The 21,502-nt window shown below is 43.0% G+C and overlaps 2 protein-coding genes across 7 annotated transcripts in view; both read right to left on the bottom strand.

Annotated features, from left to right (window-relative positions):
* Positions 1-1,982: 1,982 nt before the first annotated feature.
* LOC109514506 (zinc finger protein 227-like) lies at positions 1,983-8,168 on the bottom strand. Its single transcript, XM_019867655.1, has 2 exons — positions 7,902-8,168; positions 1,983-3,179 (listed from the first exon to the last, which is right to left on the bottom strand). The coding sequence occupies exons 1-2, from the start codon at positions 8,092-8,094 to the stop codon at positions 2,356-2,358; spliced, it is 1,017 nt and encodes a 338-aa protein (XP_019723214.1). The 5' UTR covers positions 8,095-8,168; the 3' UTR covers positions 1,983-2,355.
* A 4,290-nt stretch (positions 8,169-12,458) lies between these two features.
* zc3h11a (zinc finger CCCH-type containing 11A) overlaps positions 12,459-21,502 on the bottom strand; it is a 31,808-nt gene continuing 22,764 nt past the window's right edge. For 5 of the 6 annotated variants that reach the window (XM_019867649.1, XM_019867651.1, XM_019867650.1 and 2 more), the window contains 7 exons: positions 19,836-19,895; positions 18,282-18,794; positions 17,029-17,087; positions 16,430-16,946; positions 15,502-15,671; positions 14,801-14,967; positions 12,459-13,349 (listed from right to left, as the gene is read on the bottom strand). In XM_019867649.1, coding sequence (XP_019723208.1) covers positions 13,154-13,349; positions 14,801-14,967; positions 15,502-15,671; positions 16,430-16,946; positions 17,029-17,087; positions 18,282-18,794; positions 19,836-19,895 — 1,682 coding nt within the window. In that variant the 3' untranslated portion in view covers positions 12,459-13,153. The remainder of the gene's footprint in view (positions 13,350-14,800; positions 14,968-15,501; positions 15,672-16,429; positions 16,947-17,028; positions 17,088-18,281; positions 18,795-19,835; positions 19,896-21,502) is intronic. The other variant, XM_019867652.1, reaches the window with a different exon arrangement.

The raw sequence follows: 21,502 nt of genomic DNA, 5'->3' as shown, positions 1-21,502 counted from the left end.
GGGTCAAAAATGATGAGGTTTGCTAGCTAATACCACACTATACTGTACTTTTTATTATTCGAATAACACACACGACGGACAGTTGCTGACGCTGTGCCAAATTCGTTGGTGCTGATTTGCGCGACTGTCCAAATGAGTGCACTTGTGTCCAAAATATTGATTGCTGAAACTGGGCGAATTAAGGGTAAAAGTGGTGGTTAAATTTTATTTTTTTTTTAATTTTTCTTTTGCCTAAAAAAAAGGACGAAAGGAATCATGTTGTAGCAGGCCTACTGCTGTATGAATTGTTTCAAATTATACACCCAAGCTGTCGGCCAAACTGCTAAATTCATCCATCCCTCCATCCATTTTCCGAACCGCTATATCCTCACGAGTCGGGGCGTGCTGGAGCCTATCCCAGCTATCTTCGGGCAGCAGGTGGGGGGCATCCTGAAAGAGTTGCCAGCCAATCGCAGGGCACACACAGACGAACAACCATCCACGCTCACACTCACACCTCGGGACAATTTAGAGTGTTCAGTCAGCCTGCCATGCATGTTTTTGGAATGTGGGAGGAAACCGGAGTACCCGGAGAAAACCCACGCAATCCGGGGGAGAACATGCAAACTCCACACAGGGAGGCCTGAGCTGGAATTTAATCCGGTACCTCTGCACTGTGAGGTCGACGCCCTACCCACTGGTCCACTGGACTGCCTTTTACTTCAACGTGCAAATCAAATTTAGAAGGTAAAGCTGGACTCTGATTGGCTGCAGTCGGGCATATTTCCACCTGTTCTAATTGAGTAAACAAATGCTCATCGCTCACAGCTTGACACGTAATATCACGATTCTCAATCACATAATCATATAATATACTTTTAGAAGATAATCGACAGGGTGGCGGTTGTGTGTGTGGGGGGGGGGCTGACAAATATGCTCTGAAAAAATAAATAAATTAAAAGACAGAAATACTTATCATGTTTGTTTAGTGTGTGACTTCCAACTAAACTTCTCATCTATTAACCCTTTCAGGGACAGCGGTCACTACAGTGGACGGCTTATGTTATCAGGTTACAGGGGGCATGAAGGGGTTAATACACCTACCACTCCATAGATGTAGGAAAGTGTTTACCTTTATCAATAAAGCAATAAAATCTAGTCAGAGATGAGCATGACCGGCTGCAGGCAAATGCAGCCAACAGGAGGGCATCCTTTGTGAACTGGTTTTGGCGGTCCACGCGCTAACCACTTGCCCACCGGGCCGCCAGGGAGTGCACAAATGCCTGTAAATTAGTGACTTGGAAGTTATGTGCCTTGCTCATAAAGTAGCACCCAGACCGACAGGTACTAGTTCCAGTCATGGGTTACCAAATGGTCCAGTGAAAAAAAATAACACCTTGGGGCCTGTCACCGCATAGCCACAAATTTAAAATACCATTTTACTGGAACGCTTTCAATCATTAGCCCCAAAAATCATTAATTTTCCCCCCCTTACAGCCTCCCTGCATACAGATATGTTTACCATTTTTGAAATTGTAAATGAAGGCAATTGCAGCTGGAGCTGATCTGAACTGTACTGCTAACTCGGTATTACGTTTTTCTTTTTGGGTCCTAATCTAACAATAGTCTTCCATATTTGGAAGTAAACATCAAGATTGCATTTGCAACATCACCACGTGATCTTGTTCGGGGAGCTACAGGGAAAAACAGTCTGGCCTGGACAACCAGTCCTGTTTTGAGAAAAATTTGGACAGAACCTTCTTTAGATGCATGCTGCTGAATGCATCGCCACTAAAAGGCCTCTGAATAGAGGACAGGTTAACCTTCAAACTACATATCATGCATGTTTTAAAGAGAGGACACTGGATAAATCTGTGCACAACTCTCTCTCTCTCTCTCTCTCTCTCTCTCTCTCTCTCTCTCTCTCTCTCTCTCTCTCTCTCTCTCTCTCTCTCTCACACACACACACACACACACACACACACACACACACACACACACAGTTTTTGAGTATACACTGTTTAATATACATAAACAATACCATGGATTCTGGTTTACAGCTGATCATGACATCAGATTTGTTTAATTTGGCTCACTATTACTATATTCTTTGTCTTTTTTTTTTACATGGAATGATTTTTAAAAAAAAATCAGTGGAATACACCAAACATTCATGACCTTTCTTGCAATAATAAGCTGTAATTGCAGGATGCGTGCTGCACAAAAAGGACTTTTTTAAAAAGTTTAAAAAAAAAGGAAAAAAAGACCTGAAAGAAAAACAATGCACCACACAACATGTTTTCTTCACACAGAGAACCCGAAAACAGTGATGAAGAGGCTCTTTGTACACGGTGTGCTGAGAAGCATAAATTTCATTTAGTTTCCAGTCCACTGAGGGTTCCTTGGAAATTGCGCTCGGTTCCAGCTGGCTCGTTCTCGAGTGTGGAGACGAAAATGGGTGTTAAGGTGTGCAGACTGATTGAAGCATTTGCCACACACATGGCAGCGAAAGGGCTTCTCTCCAGTGTGGATTCGATGATGTCTCTTGAGCATGCTGACCGTAGTGAAGCTCTTTCGGCACACCGTGCAGCAATACGGCTTCTCCTTGGTGTGCCAACGCATGTGGACCTCCAACTGGCAAGCAAAGCTGAAGCCTTTTCCACACTCTTTACAGCTGTGCCACCTCTGGATGGTCGCGTGAGAGTTACGCGAAGGGGCCGACTTGAGGGATTTCATGTGTTTTAGCTGCAGTAGGTTGACACTTTGCTTTCGATTGATGTAATGTGGTCCTTTCACCTGCTGTCCAACCGATCCTGAGAGATCTTTCTGGGTGGTTTTGTGGCTATTTCCAGCAGTACCACAAGGATCACTGTGAGTGTCTTTGCCGTCTGAAGGGACAGTGTGAGTGGATGATGAGCTGCTGGCTGCAAAGTGTCCCTCACTGTCCCAGTCTGTCTTTGTCTCCCGGGATGGCAAAGGAGGTGAGACAGTATCTCGACTACACACCGTTTGAACTAACATCGAATGTGACTTAAGTTGTGTCTCAAATTGACCGCAATGTTTTTCGGGGTCTCTTCCATCATGTATACACTCTCTGTGAACGTCTCCAAGGTTGGGCTCTTTTTTCACTTGTGGTTGCACACTGGTTCCCCTTGCAGAGTCAGAGACGTGATGATCTTGGGACTGGACACCACAGGCTTCTGTAAAGGTACAGACAACTCTATCATTTCGGTATAATATATAATATATATATATCACTTAAGGGTGTCTTAACAAACATTGCAATCTTTTATGGAGTGTTAAAATACCTCTATTTCCACTCAAAATCTCTCCATAATTGACTCTTTAATCCTCTGTGATTGTCCTCTTGGGACTGGACAGCACAGGCTTCTGTAAAGGTACAGACAACTCTATCATTTCGGTATAATATATAATATATATATATATATCACTTAAGGGTGTCTTAACAAACATTGCAATCTTTTATGGAGTGTTAAAATACCTCTATTTCCACTCAAAATCTCTCCATAATTGACTCTTTAATCCTCTGTGATTGTCCTTACACACCTCATCCCACACCTCATCTTGAATTACAGCATTCAGTTCCAATTCCCACTTTTCCTTGATATTTAGTGCATTTCGGGCGGCCCGGTAGTCCAGTGGCTAGCGCGTTGACCTCACAGTGCAGAGGTACCGAGTTCAATTCCAGCTCCGACCTCCCTGTATGGAGTTTGCATGTTCTCCCCGGGCCTGCGTGGGTTTTCTCCAGGTACTCCAGTTTCCGCCCACATTCCAAAGACATGCATGGCAGGCTGATTGAACACTCTAAATTGTCCCTAGGTGTGTGAGCGCAAATGGTTGTTCGTCTCTGTGTGCCCTGCGATTGGCTGGCAACCGGTTCATGGTGTCCTCCGCCTGCTGCCCAAAGACAGCTGGGATAGGCTCCAGCACCCCCGCGATCCTTGTGAGGATAAGTGGATCGGAAAATGGATGGATGGATGGATTTAGTGCGTTTCATAAAGTATCGTGAAAGAACCTTTTTGAAAACTGAGAACGATGGTTTGGACCCTCGATCTCTACCACAGAAATGAAATATTCGTCCACTCTGTTGGGGTTTCTACTTACACTCGCTCTCTCTAGATGAGACTGATAATAGTGTTTTATTTGGAGGTATCTGTATAGCTGGATCATTTGATTCAAGTCCATCCTGTTGTTTTAGTTGTTCGAACAATTTGATGATGCTGCCGTCAAACATCCAGTTGATTATGGCCCATTTTTGGAATCTCAAGGTAAGCCCCCTAATGGCCCATTTTTGGAATCTGAAGGAGGGGGGGGGGGGGGGGATTCTGGGTGACCCATGATCAGCATACATCTTGAGATTGTTTCTGGGCCCCCTGGTCTGTTTTTTACGGTGGCCCGCACTTGAAGAGTATGTTTAATCCATTCATTCTCAATTTTGAGCCGGCTGACCGATATAAGATCCGTAAAAGGCAATACTGCCCATGTGGTCCCCTTTCTTGCGTTTTGCTCAATATTAAACCACCCTGTTTCCTCATCTTTACAAAGCCAAGACACAATTGCGGTCAACTGGACAGCCCAATAATAATGTTTTCGGTCAGGTCAACCCACAGCTCCTTTGCCGTAGTCAAAATTTGAAGTCGTATTCTAGGTCTTTTATTTTGCCAGATGACTTTAGAAATCAAGTTATTCAGACTCTTAGAAAAGGAAACTGGTACTCTTATGGGTAAAAACTGAACTAAAAAGAGGAGTCTTGGGAGGACGTTCATTTTTCTGTCTCCACGCTGACAAACAAAGAAAGAGGTACGACCTCCCAGCGTGCCAGGTCACTTCTTATTTGTGTAGTCAACTTAACATCATTGAACAATTGCATAGGATGGTGAGTGACAACAATTCCCAAATAGCGAAATTCTTGTTTACACCTTCAAAATGAAAATTCTGTATTTAATTTTACTGGCCGATTTCTTTTAACCATCATCATCATTGCCTAAGATTTATTTTGACTAATTTGGTATCCCGAAATTGCCTCACATCGAATGTTTTCAACAACAACAGTTATTCATTGATGATCACCCCTACCTCTTTGGCAAATCCTTTATCATAAGCAAAACAGTGGAGAAAACAGGGACCTTCTCCATGCCTCTCAACAAAGAATTTTCATCAATACTGGTGTGAAATTAAATCCATCCATCCATCCATCCATCTTCTACCGCTCATCCGGGGCCGGGTCGCGGGGGCAGCAGCTTTAGCAGGGAAGCCCAGACTTCCCTCTCCCCAGCCACTTCTTCGAGCTCTTCCTGGCGGATCCCGAGGCGTTCCCAGGCCAGCTGGGTGACATAGTCTCTCCAGCGTGTCCTGGGTCGTCCCCGGGGTCTCCTGCCAGTGGGACATGCCCGGAACACCTCACCAGGGAGGCGTCCAGGAGGCATCCTAATTAGATGCCCGAGCCACCTCATCTGGCTCCTCTCGATGTGGAGGAGAAGCGGCTCTACTCTGAGCCCCTCCCGGATGACCGAGCTTCTCACCTTATCTCTAAGGGAGAGCCCGGACACCCTGCGGAGAAAACTCATTTCAGCCGCTTGTATCCGAAAATGAAACTATAGTTCAAATTTTCTGGTCCATTGACGTCCCCTATTTTTTTTCTTTTGGCCACTCAAACAACTGTTTGCCTGAATGTGAACAGTGCATTTTGCCAAATAACTCAATGACAATGGCAAAGAGCAGTTCAGGGGACAATCAACAATGCAGTGGCTAACTGACAACTCGGCATTCGGTAAATGACGTCACTCGCCGGGGATTGCCGAACAAAAAGCATTTTCATTGTTAAGCGCGTTGCTATGGGTCTAACTATGAACCATGGTGGGTTGTGTTAAAAAAACTAACGAAAGTATGCTTGAAATGGTTTTAGCCCAAAGTATTACTTAAAAGATGGTTGGCCAAATTTACTTGAGACTTGACCTTGAAACATTTGCTACGCTACTTACGAATTCATGGGAGAACCACAATGCAAACTATTCAACACTTGAAACACGGTTGAGGCCGGACTGGCAGTGGTGAAATTTCATAGAGGTGACCACTGGGGGAATATTTTGAGAGCTGTAGGACATTGAGGACCAAAGAAAAAAACTTTAAAGGTGACATGGAAGTGGCGCTGTCCCTCTTTCTCCCTTCCAGGGTCTGGTGATTAACTCAGATGTGCGATGGGTGCAGATACGAGGGATTGTTTTGGATGGGTAGCATGAGTGTATGAAATGCACAGTTAAGTTGGTTAATGCAGTGGTTTCCTCAGAGATCACTCAGTAAGCAGTAGTTTGGAGGATGTTGTATAAAGGCACTATGACGTGAACCCTCTTTTCTACCTCCGGCAATGTCATACAAAGTTAAATGCCACCTTTTGTGTCATCAAATAACAACATGTGTTATTTGAGCTTACCGTCATCTGTTATCCCCTTAGAAGCAAGGTATGAACCTTGAGGGTGAATTTTTAAAAGGTCTAGCCCAGTGGTGTCAAACATACGGCCCGCAAGGAGGTTCAATCAGGCCCGCAGGATAATTTAAAAGTGAAAAAAATGCATAAAAGACACAGAATTAATATTTTTTAATAAGGTGCAATTCATTGAGTATCCGCAAGGGGACACTGTTTTGATCAGAGAAGAAGACAACAGCAGCCTCAGTCCGTCACTGAGACAGACCCATGACAGCAGACGCTATCAATCGCACTCTCACATTTACACATTTAATAGCACTCTCCTTAGCTTGTAAGGTGTAGGCAGCGATTACATTTAGATTTTATATGCACGTGTAAATGGTTTAAAACGTCCTTTCTTTATAAATCTCGTTTAATCTTAAAGTGCATTACTATATTTTTCAATACCAATTACTTGTTAAAGTTTGTACAATCAGTGGGATCAGTTGCAATGCATATTTGTGAATGATAAATGTAAATTGCACATTTGTCGAAGGAAATGTAAGGTGCTTCCTGAACTGTTTTGTAAAAGATATGTTCATTAAATTTCAACATTTTCCTCATGTTCTTGTGCTTCTTTATACTAAAACAAAGGGAAGACATGTTGTTTTTGTTATTTATAGCAAAGTATGGTATCATTTTAATGGTCCGGCCCACTTGACATCTACCGAGGCCGTATTTGGCCCACCATGTGAAATGAGTTTGACACCCCTGGTCTAGCCAGTTCTGTTGACAGTTTTGAGTAAAACATTCTGCAACTTGCCGAATGTGTTTTTCAAGTATAGTATGTCACAGCGCCCCCCCCCCCCCCCCCCCATGACTAGATTTGATTAGCCTTTGTGTTCCTTTTTTTCTCCTATAGTCATTTGTAATGGTTAATTGCATTATTATTTTTTTAAGTAAAGTTTTATTTTGATTGGTGAGTTGGACAGCACATCAGAGGCAAGGTGAAATATTGGAATGTATTATTTGAGACGCGCTTCGTTATCCGACCTTGTTGGTTTTGAGTGTATGTATTGATGTGATTATCCTTTTTAGTCATCATTACTACTGTTTGCTGTGAAGATTATAATTAACCAGACATCAACTATTTTTTTATGCATGATAGGTCTTCATCGATACGGTTACCCTATTCTGCGTTTTTGCACATTGCTATGTCCACATTCTACTTGTTTTCTTTGTAATAAAGATTTGTATTTTCATCAGTATCAGCCTCTCGTTGTGTTTGTTAAGAGAAAACCTGTGGACTGATGAAACCGATTTGAGTTTATAGTAATGTACAGTATTTGTTTATTTTTTTACTGTTTCAGTGTAATTGCTAAACGTTTGAGCAGGGGCTGAATCTCGGATACCCTCGCCAAATGAAATAAGATAAAATAAAACATCACATGCGATGTGACGTGATACGTCAAAAACAGCGGACACCTTTCGTCCTTACCTGGTCCTGGTTGCAGCAATAGTCGTTGGACGGCGACATTGAGTAGCCGTTTCAGACGCTCGTTTTCTTCTTTAGAGCGGTGAATTTCACTCTGATATTCAACAAAGGTGTCTTTGACGGCTCGGAAAATCTCCTCAGCAGCCGCTGTCATTCTGTCGTTCAGAAACACGTTCAACAGCTCCAGCTTGGTCATGTTGTCTCCAGCTCTCCGTTGAGGAGCGCCTCTCTGTTTACGTCTGCTGAACCGGAAGTGAACCCCCACCCCTCTTTTTGTTGTTGTTAACATTTAACTTTTTTTTCTGTCAACAGCATACATAAAAAATACAAACAAAAATGAAAAGCTATGATCAACATTTCCAGGGATCTAATAAAATAAAAGCACTGAAGACAGAAAATAGGAGCACAATTTTGAAGCCTTGCAAACACAGCACCGGAAGTAAAAGCCTGCTGGCGTCAGCCTTAAGTTCATGGACTTAATATTTTGATAACCAGCCAGCCAGCCATCTAGATGGATAGATAGCGAGACAGATAGCTAGAAAAATAAATGCATATGGTTCAGTACACGAACGTGGTTCAATCACAGACATGAGTGGATAAGACACGCCCCACCATTGAGCTCCGTGCCCATGGCGATGGTAAGCTAGGAGGGGCAAAGTCATTAGTGCATTCCATCTCGCGGGAAGGCAAGTGGAGGGGCAAAGTCATTAGTGCATTCCATCTGACGGGACGGCAAGTGGTCCATACATTGGCGTACATAAGGTTGTCACCCGTCCCGTAAAATACGGAATCGGCTTTTAATTGGGAATTAAATGTTGTGTCCCGTATTGAAACAATACGGGATGCGGTTTGTTCCATCGATCCATCCAGCCATCCATCCATTTTCAACACCGCTATCCTGCACAGGGTCGTGGGAATTGCTGGAGCCTATCCCAGCTGTCTTTGAGCAGGAGGCGGGAGACACCCTGAACTGGTTACTAGTCAGTCACAGGGCACATATCGTGACAAACAACCATACACACCCACATTCACACCATCACGAAGAGGGAACCGATTCCACGCTGCCCGCACACAAGTCAGGAGTGTCCGACTACACTATCAGCGACTCACGGTTTGCTCAGTATTTTTCCTAATTGTCCCATGCGTCTGTCACACACAAACGTGAACACCAAACTGAACAATAATAAAAAAAATAAGAATGCCTGATTGTTTTGCACTTCTCCCCATTTTTTCATCTTTTCATTTGGGTTCACACAAGTGTTAAATTTTGTTATAGTTACCCGTATCTTTATTATAGTAAAAGGATCCCTAGACGGGCTTTGTTACAGCACTCTAAGGTATATGCATGTAATACAGTACAGTACTGTATTTCTGACTTCCGGGTTGAGCGAACGCTGGCGCGTTTGGCTGCCACTGCTCACCCGCACTGTGTTTTATTGTTCTTGTTCCTGATTGTAAAGTGTCCTTGGGTGTTTTGAAAGGCGCTTATAAAATCCTAGTTCAGTCTATCCAGACTTCAACATGCATGCACATAAGTTTTTGTTTTTTTTCTTCCTCTTCAATCAAAGGTGTCCCCAGTTGTTACATTTACAGCACTTTATAGGCTATTTAATTAAAGTATTGTCCTCTTTCAGTAAAATTGTCCCCAGACAGGCTTTGTTTAATTTACAACACTTTTATATGTGCAAGCCATGTACAACCAACCATCCGCTGACCTGTCATCTGTGCTGGCTTCAGTTTAACCAACAAGTTTAGCTGAGGCTGCATTTCTGGACTGGGATAGCCTTTCCCCCACAGTCAAGGAGGACTACCGGGCTGTCAAGAAGAGACTCCAGGATGTTTTTGGTCTTAACCACTCCCTGACATTTTTCCAAACCCATGTCAATGCTCGTCCCCGCAAGCCCGATGAGAGCCTTGAGGTGTACAGTGCTGACATCACGCGCCTCGTTATGGAAGCCTTCCCTGACTACGGCCGTGTAGCGCAGGAAGGAGAGAAGTTTCGTCGCTTCGTGGCTGGTTTGGACCCTGCCCTGCAAGTAAAGATCCACGAGATGGGCGCGACAGACCTTGCTGAAGCCCTCGTTGTTGCTGGACGCTGTGAAAGAGCACGTACAGCACTGAACCTTCATGCTTCATACCCACCTATGCAGACTAAGGAGCAGGTGTCAATGACATGTCCTGATGCTGCTTCTGATAAACTTCTAAAAGCCATCGAACAACTGACACTTAAAATGAATAACCTACAGAGTTGGATCTCTGATGATGACCGCCACCACCGCCATTCCCCAAGTAGATGCAGCGGGAACTCTCAGGAGGATACAAGACACCATCATGCTGCTGATAATACATCACAGGATCCATTCGACTGGACTGTGATCCGCAGAGAAGAACATCAGTGTCAGAATGCAGACTCATTGCCAAGGCGTTCAGAAGTGCCAAGTCCATCTGACACCACTGACACCACTCCTGATGTCAGGCTGCCTTCTCATGTCGCTACAAGGCCCATTAAGGTGAACCACAGCATACCCAACTATGTGTGGACCACTGATTATCATCCCAAACCAGAACCCCATCAGCCGGTTCCAAAACAGTCCCAAGGATCCTCCTCACCTGCTTTCCAGCTTTCCACCAGTGGATTAGAACTGCAGGAGAAACAGGAGCATGACCCGATCCTGGCAGAGGTCATGAGTTGGAAAACCAAAGGCTACAAACCCCCTCACTGGAGGATGAAGAACAGACCCGCTGCAGAGAAGTCACTTTGGCACGAATACAGAAGGCTCACCTTTCACCAAGAGCTACTCTGTCGGAAAATCCATAACCCGAAATCCAAGTCAGCTGTCTACCAGGTTATCATACCCCAAGAGTTACAGGAAGATGTCTTCAAGCTGCTCCATGGTAATCCCGTGGCAGGCCATTTGTCAGCAGAGAAGCTTCTGCAGCGTACTCAGGTCCTGTGCTACTGGCCATTCATGTCTCGAGATATTCGTGAGTGGTGCAAGAAGTTTGTGCCATGTGATGCTCGACGCAATCCTGCTCCACATCAGAGAGCACCTAGGAAGACAGTGACTGCAACCTCATCAATCCAAAAGATCTGCTGTTGCGGACCAAATGCCTGCAGCAATGGCCTTAAGTTCCAATTCCATCACACGCCCAGGCCGCAGTGAAGTTAAGCTTTCGTCTTGTTTCAAAGACTTAGTTCTGATTTGATTGTATGTTCCTGATGCCCTTTTTTTTTACCCCCCTGTGCAATGTTGTTAATTTGTTGTAACCTGGATTCTACAGTTAAGTGATCAAAGTAGAAATGAGGACATTTCTCTGGTGGGAGGGGGAAGAATGTAAGCTTATGTTAAATAATTGTTTTCATTTTATATTTGAGTATTATGTTCTTTTGTGTGACAGTTACCTAGGTTATATTTCGTTTAATAATTGCTTAAACAAGTTTATGTTGATATTATATGATTGGTTAAGGAAACCAGGAAGTGTTTGGTGTTTCCGGGAAGGTGTGTTCTTGTTCGTTCGTTCGGAGGTGCAGACGTTGGGAAAATAAAAAACTGCCTTCAAAGGATTCCATCTCTCCTTTTGCCCATTTTTAAAGTAAAGCTATCCACTACAAAACTACGAACCTCTCAATTTACATGTATACAATGCAGTAGGCCAGGTCTACATGCACAAACTTCCAAAGGATACTTCCAGAACCCCCGAGAGACAAGGTCAATGTCTTCTGCAATTCCACAACACATGTAGACTGATTGGGTGAACTTTGTGTACCCTTGAGGGCCAAGTGTAGGGTGTAGCTAGCATGGAAAAACACACTGCTCTTTCTGAATCCGAGATTTGACTTCCCCTCCTCTCCAACACTCCCGAATATACATTACTAGAAAGGCTGAGGAGTGTGATCACCCTGTAGGTGGAACACACCATGTTCCCGCTTCTGAAAAATCGGGACCATCACCCCAGTCTGTCAATCCAGAGGCACTGTCCACAACATCCATGCAAAGACGTGTCAAATACGACAGCTCACAACATCCAGAGGCTTCGGGAACTCAATGAGGATCTCATCCACGCCAAGGGCCTTGCCATCAAGGAACATTTTAACCTCCTTGGTGACCTCAACCCAAAAAAAACACGCGAACGCAAATCCGATTGACACAGCCTCTAAATCGATCATCGAACTGCGGCCTAGGGTACGTACATATGCAGACATACCACTATGTCTGAACATTATGGACACTCCGTGACAAACACAGAAGTTCATTAATAGAATACAATTTGGGTCCTGATCCTCCAGGTCTTACTGTTATTGCCCATTTGAACATTGAAGTCTCCCAGCAGAACGATGGACTCCCCATCGGGAGCGCTCTCGAGCGCCCCTCTCCACGTTCTGCCAAAAAGGTGGATACTCTGAACTGCTGTTTGGTGCAGAGGCACAAACAACAATGTGAAACCACACCCGACACCCAAAGGTAAAAAAGGATGCTCCCATCTCATTCACTGGGGTGAACCCCAATGTACAAGATGGTTTGTTATTGTTTGCTTAATAGTGACGAAGAAGTCAGCTTGTTAAATAGAAGCATTTTTTTATTTACAGTCATGTGGAGAAATTACTTTTGACAGTGAACTCGTGGATAAGTTGTTAGTGATCACTGGTCATTCAACGTTTCAAAACAATGCATTCAAAGAAAACAAAAGACTATTGCTTAAATATTTTTTAGAGATGTATACGAACAAAATCTTTACCTGAGGTGTCACCATTAATCGTTTCAATTGAAGCCCACTGAATAAATCTAGTAGTGGTTTAAGAAATAAACAATATACTGTACAACAATTAAGAAAAAACAAGTCACAGGAGGATGATGATCTCCATGGGATCTACAACATTAAAATAAAACTGACATCAAATTGACATTCAGTTTTTTAAAAAAAAGTCACTATGAAAGTAAAAGTGACAATGTTTGCTAGAAACTAAAAGCAATAGGAGCAGCGGATTTTTTTTTTTTTTAATATGTATATACATTTAGATTTTCCCAGTGCATACACAGTATACACAATTTGTCTCTGATCACGTTTGCCTTTTCCAACACTTAAAATCTACCAGGTATTGTTGATGCTGATTTCGGATAAGATTCCAGAAAAAGACAACAAACATAAATCCTTAGTAAAGGGGTCTTAAGCAAAAATGCACTGAGTAAACCTGAACAATGTTGGTGTTGTTGATTGCACTGGGCTAGGATATTTGCTTTAATGAAAAAATTGCCTCAGCTGCCAATCATGTCTGACAGTTCCTGCAGTAGATCATCCTCCCCAATGCCAGGGTCCACATCTCCATCGAGATGATCCTCTGTGAATTCGTTGATGAGCTCTTCGAAGTCATCTGCAGCCGATGTTGAGTTGCGTGACCCGACCACACTTTGTCTCCGTGATTTACTTTGAGGAGTGGTCTTCAGGACAGAGCTAATGGAGAGATACACTCGTTAGAATTTCTTTTGTGTGTACAAAACACTGACATTTACAAGCACAAAATAATCATATTTTCAATCATTATTCTCCACTTTTTTCACAATTGTCTGTAAAGTCCCAGTTTACATGCACCGATAGTAATTCCATGTCTACGGAAGGTGATGACAATGTTCCTTTAAGACTATTGTTTTTCATTTTAAGTCAAATGTAAATGTAAAAAATGTACGATAGTTTCCGCACTATAAGGCACTTCATAGTATAAGGGGCAACTTCAATGAATGGCCAATTTTAAAACTGTTTTCACATATAGGGGCAAACCGCATGATAAGGCACATGGAATAGAAGCTGGCTGGGGTTGTGTTATGCATCCACCAGATGGCGCTACCATAAAGGGAATATAATACGACTATTTATATAGCGCTTTCACAACCGCTGCAGCTGTAATAAAGCGCTGTACAGAACATTTAAAATACTACGTCCAAGAAACCTGAATATTGATCCATATATAAAGCGCATTGGATTGTAAAGTGGACTGTCGGCTTTTGAGAAAAATGAATCCTTTTAGGTCTGCCTTATAGTGCGAAAAATACGGTAGTTTAATGTTCGAATCTGTCTGTTTGTTGTAAACACGTGGGATCACCCACATACGTATACATGTCAGTCATGTTTTTTACCCACCCACATAGAGTAAAACCTGCCTAGCTGTGATCACTTCCATGTTTCCCATGCTGTATGTAATGTTAGCAGAGTGGCATCCAGACGTGTCATTCACCATAGTTCCAAAACAATATTGGTGGAGCCATCCAGGTATACAAAATAAGAAACAATGCCAGCCAGCAACGGCTCATAGCTGTGTTCGAGAAAAAAAAAAATCTGATGTTGAAGGGCTAATACCATGTTAATATGCAATTATACTTGATGCTCACGCAGGCGGAACATTTTCAATGGTCAATTTTAACAGTTGACAGGTCAATTTTTTGGGAAATGTATAGTATTATCAGGCGCCTACAGAGGCTGCTGATGAGCTGATCATTTGAATCAGGTGTGTTGCAGCCGGGAGAGATGGAAAACAAGCAAGAAAGCGGCCCTTGAGGACCTGTGTTTGAGATCCCCTGACTTAGGCCTTTGAAATGCAATTTGGGAAGATGACAAAACCGCAGTTGTTAGTAATCAAGTCAGGCGACTCGGCACAACCACATAATTTCATGGGCACAGCTGGCATTGGCAATGTGTTCATGCTATTCTAGTTTAATGACAGCATAATTACATTAGTGACTTTTTAGCACATTGCATTAGCGTTTGACCATGAATTTGGGGAGGTGGTGTGTTGATGTTGGCATATGATAGCAGTCTAAAGGTATAATACCAGCTTTTAATTTTATGAATAGCAGTGCTTTTGGAGACACAACAATTTTCAGTTTTGCAAGATCTCAATGAACTAGTACCTTCGGGAGGCAGAACAGGCCTCCATGGTAGTAGCAAGACTGACATCCATCTTGGGTTCTTGGCTTGGACTGCATTTTGAAAGATGGATGATCTGTGGCTCCTCACTTGAGCTGCGTTTGTGTTCCAACAATGTGCTTGGACTACAGGAAACTCGAGGGTGCAGCACCTTCAATGCAGTAAATATCAGCCAAGGTCAGAGAAAATATGTTCTGTAATAATTCGCAAACAGTTGGGAATGGAAGTGTAAAACAACGGTGTGTGTATTTTTTTTACAGTAGGCTGGTGTGTGTGTGTGTGTGTGTGTGAGAGAGAGACAGCTCATTTCCTCCCTCACTCTGGGTCTTACCTTAGATTATATTTGTGCTTGCACATTAAACACTACAGTCCTGTTTTTGTTTTACTTCCTCATTAAAAAAAACCCAAAAACATTCAAGCAACAAGTTTTTCCACATGAGAGTGTGGGGTGAACATTGCAGCTGTTTACTTGTACTAATGTGGACTGAATGTCTGGCAACGGGGGAAAAGCAAGTACTTTGAGGGTAGTGTCTCCTTGTCATATATTCTTTTTCGTATGGGGTGAAGATCTTAGTTTTGTTTTTTTTTTTGAATGGACCATGAGATGTACAAATTCATTAAAAAAATTGTGAACTGAATTTTGAACGACATGGCGGAGAAAATGAACTTTCCCGACACTGCTTACCTCCTCCTTACTGTCAGTCTCCTGTTGTGATTCCTCTAAAACTATGGAGGCGCTGTTCAGAGGTTTAACAGCAGCTACAGCAGACCGCACTGCTCTCTTCCGCTTCTGGGCTGTATTCACTTGCAAGGCAGGCTTCATGACAGACGGCTTCACATTCAGTTTGGGCCGCACTGGAAAAGACACACAATGCAAATCAAATAAGGGTATTTCATCTACATTTTTATATTTCACTTATAAGGGGAGCTTGCAATTGTCTAACTTTGAACAAGATTTGAACGTCGCCTCATTTCAAACGTAGTCCCATTTCACTCCGCCCTCTTCCCCATGAGTCTCTGACTAAACCCATGCCCCTTCACTAACATGCACTACACGTGCATTGTAAAATCACGCGCAGTGAACAAGCCAATCTTAGCCACGGCTGTTATATTGCTCGTGTGACTTATTCATGGAGCCCTGCAAAACAAAAAAATGTTTGATGTGGTATTTTGGGAAATGTACAATCAATTATAAATCCAAAAAAGGTGACTTAGTGTGCCCCTATGATGCTGCATGCACAGCAAATGATTGACCACATCCCTGGGTCACGACTTCTGTCTCTGCAATCTCTGAGAAGCTAATAAAATTACAGGCACACAATGGGGCTAGAGAGGAACAATTTTTCAAAGGATAATTGTAAAATATTCTACGCTGTTCATATAAACAGTTTTGACATGACAGTGTTTTTTTTTAATTTCTGAAAACTACCCATTTAACTTTACTCAAGGCGTTCATATATGTTTTTGAGACTTTGATCAAATGCTGATATCAGGTTCTCCCGTGAAAACGGTGACACTTTAATGTAAAGAATGTCAAAAAGGTCTGCGTTTCCTGTAACCATGTACATGAATAAGCAACGTAAATAATGATAACAAATGCAAGTGCAATGTACCTTTTCTGTCTGTGGTATGAGTTCTATCAGTAGTTGGACTCTCTACTGCTGCACGGAGTCTCTCTGGAGTTGTCTGCTTGGCTGAAGATGGTGAAATTAAGCTTTTTGTGTTTTTAGACTGGATCTTGGTGGAGCTGTCCGGACTTAGTAAGAGAGTGTCTTCCTGCGATGGGGTGAAACTCCTCACTAGAACTGAGTTCACAGCTGTGATGGGAGCCGGAGTAGAGATGTTTGGAGGGCACTCAGTCTCAGATTTGACAGTTTTCAGCTTGCGAAGACGAATATTTTTGGCAGGTGGGGCATTGCTCCTATCTGGAGTGCTACAGATAGGTGATGAAGACTCTGGTGGTGGAAGAATCTTCTTCTTCAGCGTACTACGAACTAATGGTTTTGGTGAAGATGATGCATCAAAGGCCTGCTGGCTGATAGAAGCTTGCCCAGCCATTTCCTGTTTGCGCAGATGTTTTTCACGCATAATCTCCTCAAATGTTTTGACTTTGACAATCATGGAGGTTGTCTGGAAAGGCATGACAAAATTACAGTTACAAAAAAATGGCAATGAATCAAAACACAACAATACAGGTGGTCACAGGTCTAACCTCAGGAGCTTTCCACGTCCTTTTAGTCCCCTCAACATTCTTCTCTGCCGTGATGTCACCTGCAGAATTCCACAAATATGTCTTGTGATGTGACTATATATTTTTTTTTAAAACACATACATCTGTCCCTTTACTATACTTCTCCTTACAAGGGCTGTGAGTGAGCTGGAGCAAATCCCAGCAAACTTTGACAGAAAAATAGATCTGGTCACTAGCCAATCATAGGGCGCATACAGCCTTGTTAACTAGTATTTTCCCCATCCCTGATTTCTGGGGTCTTTGCCACCTCTAAATGGCTTAAAAAAAAAAAAAATTAAACGGTTAAAAATTTTCATTTAACTTTCAACTGCTTCCTCATTGTTTTTTTGCGCTCTTTAAGTTCATGTTCGCTCTCAAAAGTGGGTTTTGCCTGGCGTTTTGTAAAGAACTGAGCAAAGGACATCTGCTTTTGTCGGCTTTTAACAATCCTTCAAAAATGTCCCAGGCAAACATCTGCAGAATGAGCGATCGTCTGGTGAACACTTTTGCTGGGGATTCACATTTACGTAAAACTATGACGAGGAAACTGCAGAGACATATTTATCTATTGACACACATACACACGCACGGTAGAGGTCCCTCTTAGCCAATGGGATGCCAGGATGATGCTCGGTAATAGCCAATGGCAGAGCAGTATGTTGCGTTCAGGAAACTCGGAGCTGCAAGTTGCAACCCATAATGTAGTTTTACCTTTCGTATCGTAGCAATATTTTCCTGTTGAGACATTTCGTAACTTGAAAATTTCATATGAAGAGACGTTCGTAAGTAGAGGTACCACTGTACATTAAAATGGCATTTAGAAACAACATTTTGTATTTCCTTGGGTTGTCTCTGTGTGATATTAAAATTGGTTTGAAGACCTGAAATCTTGGTGTTTGATAAGAATGCAAAGAACACCGAAATCAGGAAGGGGGCAAACCCTTTTTCACCGCATCTTACATTGGAGTCCAGCAACCAGTCACAGTCACATTCATATTTAAAATGTGAGGTCTTCAATTTGCCTAATTTACATGTTTTTGGAGTGTGGGTGGAAGCCCAAGTAGAAAAAGAATGCCCACACTGGAAGGCTGGGTTCAAAATCCCAACCTTAGAACGCTGAGGTGGAGCTCCTAACCACAAGTCCAACAAGCTGCCTTTAAATATTAGGCAGGATGCATGAAAAGTAAAATGACTACATGTGTTTATTGTGTAGTCTACATTGTAAAATATCTTACCGTGACAGGTCAGCTTATCATTTTGCTGCAACCGTGGCTTCTTAGCACCATTCTCTTCTGTGTTTGGACTCTTGACTTCATCAGACTGAATTCGGGCTGCCTTCTCCTTGAGGATTTCCTCCAAGGTCTTCACTCTAACCTCCCCTACTTTTGGGGAATCAGGGAATGGCACCACTGGATCTGGCTGATATTTACCAGGGACTTTGTCAGCTGTTGGTTTCAAATTCTTATGACTGAGGTTCTGCTCCTGCTGATCCTCTTTTCTTTTCTTTGCGTGGAGTATTTCATTGGGGGGTTTGTTGTGGTCAATAGAGTGATCATTGGTATAACTTGTTCGCTTTACAGCCTTGGGTGTCTGGATGGGTGCTGTCTTTGTGACAGTGTTTTCTGTATTCATAGGAGGAAGACAGTCCTTCTGGCTACGAGACTTGGCTGCTTTTTCCATTCTTATTTCCTCCAGAGTTTTGATGCGAATTTGCTTGGGTGTGCTCTTTGATACTGCACTGCCCTCTTCTGTTGACAAAACAAATATAATGAAGCATTATTTAACAAGGAAAACCACATTCGACTCGGCCTTCAGGGGTAATCAACCTTATCAGCATAAAGGCCCCAAAATTCACGCCCCTCAAAGATGACCACACTACCACAACACAAACTTAGATGGCTAGCATACAATGTCTGGACAAAATATTCAGGACATCGGGAGTAGGGGCTTGATTAGCTCATCATGACATCAAAATATTGGGAAACACACTCAGCATTATTCAATACAGATGTGCACCAGTGACAAGCAAAATGATAAAAATAAACATCCATCCATCCTTATTCTATATCGACCATTCTTTCTACCTTTAGCCACAATGCAACATGGGATTCTACCTAATGTAAGCTATTTTAAACGAAGAATAATAACTTTTCATTAGTGACAAGTGGAAATTTCAAATTAAATCAGAACAGGGTTTTGGGTATGAGTCTGAGCTCTAATTTTAATATAGAGAAGTCACACCTTAGTAAGTTGGAGGACCAGATCAACTATGAAAAAAAGTGCCACGTGTACAAGAAAATATGTATATTGTAAATAATTGCAAGCAGTACAATTGTTTATATGTAGGGTTCCCCAAGGCTCAATTTTAGGCCCAATACTTTTTAATATTTACATGCTTCCCCTCGGGGATGTCATCAGGAGACACGGCATCAGCTTCCACAGCTACGCTGATGATAACACAAATGTATATTGCCGTGCCTCCCGACAACACAGGACCTATTGATACTCTTTTAAATTGTATTTCAGATATTAAGTCATGGATGGCAGGGAATTTCCTACAGCTCAATCAGAACTAGTTGGAGGGGGAAAAAAGCCAAGTTGTGTGTTTGCTTTAGTCCAGTGTGAAGTTACACCCAAATGATGCTTACGACTGCATTATCTTAAATGGAAAATAAAAAGGGCGCAGGAGAAAGAGGTTTATCTATCTCTTTGGTTCATGAAATCTCTGAATACATAACAGAACAGAGCCAAAGGAGAAGATAATGTCTTGTCCACTTCATATTTTTTACCTGCTTGATTTTCTGCAACAGCAGCAGGCAATGTAAGTCTTTCCTTCATTGACTTCATTCCTATAATGAAGCAAAAAGCCAGCAAATCTTATCAGAGTCAAGGATGACACAATACACAAATCATTGCCTTTTCATTTTGTGGAATCAAAATGCATATTGTAATTTCGAGAATAAAATGCATTCCCCCCCGCCCCCATACAAAATCAAGGGGAGTAATATATACAAGTACTCATAAAATTACGAGAATTTGTCACATTGTACAGACATTTACTGGTAACCAGTGGGTGTGAGAAAGATGTACTTTCATTCCAATATTACATGTACGCTGGTGGATATTCTCATTCATCCAGGTCATTTCTTTCAGAGGGCATTGGATCGATCACAACTGGACTGCTCTGGTTGTCAAGACGTTTCACCTCTCATCTGAGAAGGCTTATCAGTTCATGCAACAAGACTTGGTTATGACTGACCAGTAGGGTGGTCCACATTTTCATGGCAAAAAAAAAAAGTTTGTCGGATTCGTCGGGCCGGGTCGGAATTCTTGTCGATACTATGGTACAAGGTTCTGTGCAAAATTTCATTCCGATCTGATGATATTTTCCCGTCCCGCAAAGCGGCCAAAGTTTCCACCATAACAACTGGTCTCAATAGGGTGAACATGTGTATTTTAACCGTGTATTTTGCCATGCGTGACACTGGCTGGGCTGAATGTTGCCCGAACGATCACCTCCTGACTAACTAACCATTCCATCGCTGCTCTCAGCAGCCGGAGACAAACTCAAACGCACGCCTAACACACAACGGTCACCTACTGGCGAGCTAATATCTTTCAATTGAAGTCGAGAATCGCCGGAATTCTTACTGGACGCTGAGCTGAGGACGCTTTTCGACATCGAAAAAAAAAAAAAAAAAAGAGCACGAGGATCGGCAGTTCCTGCTGGGCCAGGAGAAGCGTTGCGTATTGCGTTAGTCGTGGCTGTCCCTGCGTTCAGCATGGCCGCTGCAACTGCAAGACGCTCACGCTCAGCCACCGAAGTGTGGCTTGTTGGGCAGCCCGAAGCTCACCACGGCTCGTCGGCGCGCTCGTCACCTACGGGTGGTGAACGACTTTGCGGAGAGGGGCGTCGCCCTCATCAGCGCGTTCTGCGGCGCCATTACGCGCGACGAGGAACAGCGACAGCACCTTCTGCAGGTCGTGGAGCGACACCGGGCGTTGCACCCGTGCGCGAAGTAGGCATGGGATGGCACGCACGGCGGATTTCGTTTTTTTGGCGGTCTAACAGTGTCACTAGTGTTGATGGACATTATAGACAGATGGACAGATAGACAGATGGACCAGTTAACATGGACCAACAATCTCACCAGTGTTGAAGGATAACCACGGTTGCCTTTGTTGCAATACATGCGTTCCTGTCTTCCGTCTTTGAATTATTGCAAGTGCGAACTGAGCAAAACAAAATCCTTACTGTACGGGAGAAACCGTACTACCATGCAGCCCCATAACATTCTTTCCATAGGGGAAAATTTGGTCGCTCTGCGGGACGGGATAAAATTATCCGATCGGAATAAAATTTTGCACACATCCTTGTGTCATAGTATCGACAAGATTTCCGACCCGGCCCGACGAATCCGACAAACTTTTCCAAAATGGACCACCCTAACGTGCA

Source organism: Hippocampus comes, unplaced genomic scaffold (assembly GCF_001891065.2).
Source record: "Hippocampus comes isolate QL1 unplaced genomic scaffold, H_comes_QL1_v1.1 scaffold84, whole genome shotgun sequence".
Classification (NCBI taxonomy): domain Eukaryota; kingdom Metazoa; phylum Chordata; class Actinopteri; order Syngnathiformes; family Syngnathidae; genus Hippocampus; species Hippocampus comes.
This window is presented reverse-complemented; position numbering and strand designations above follow the sequence as displayed.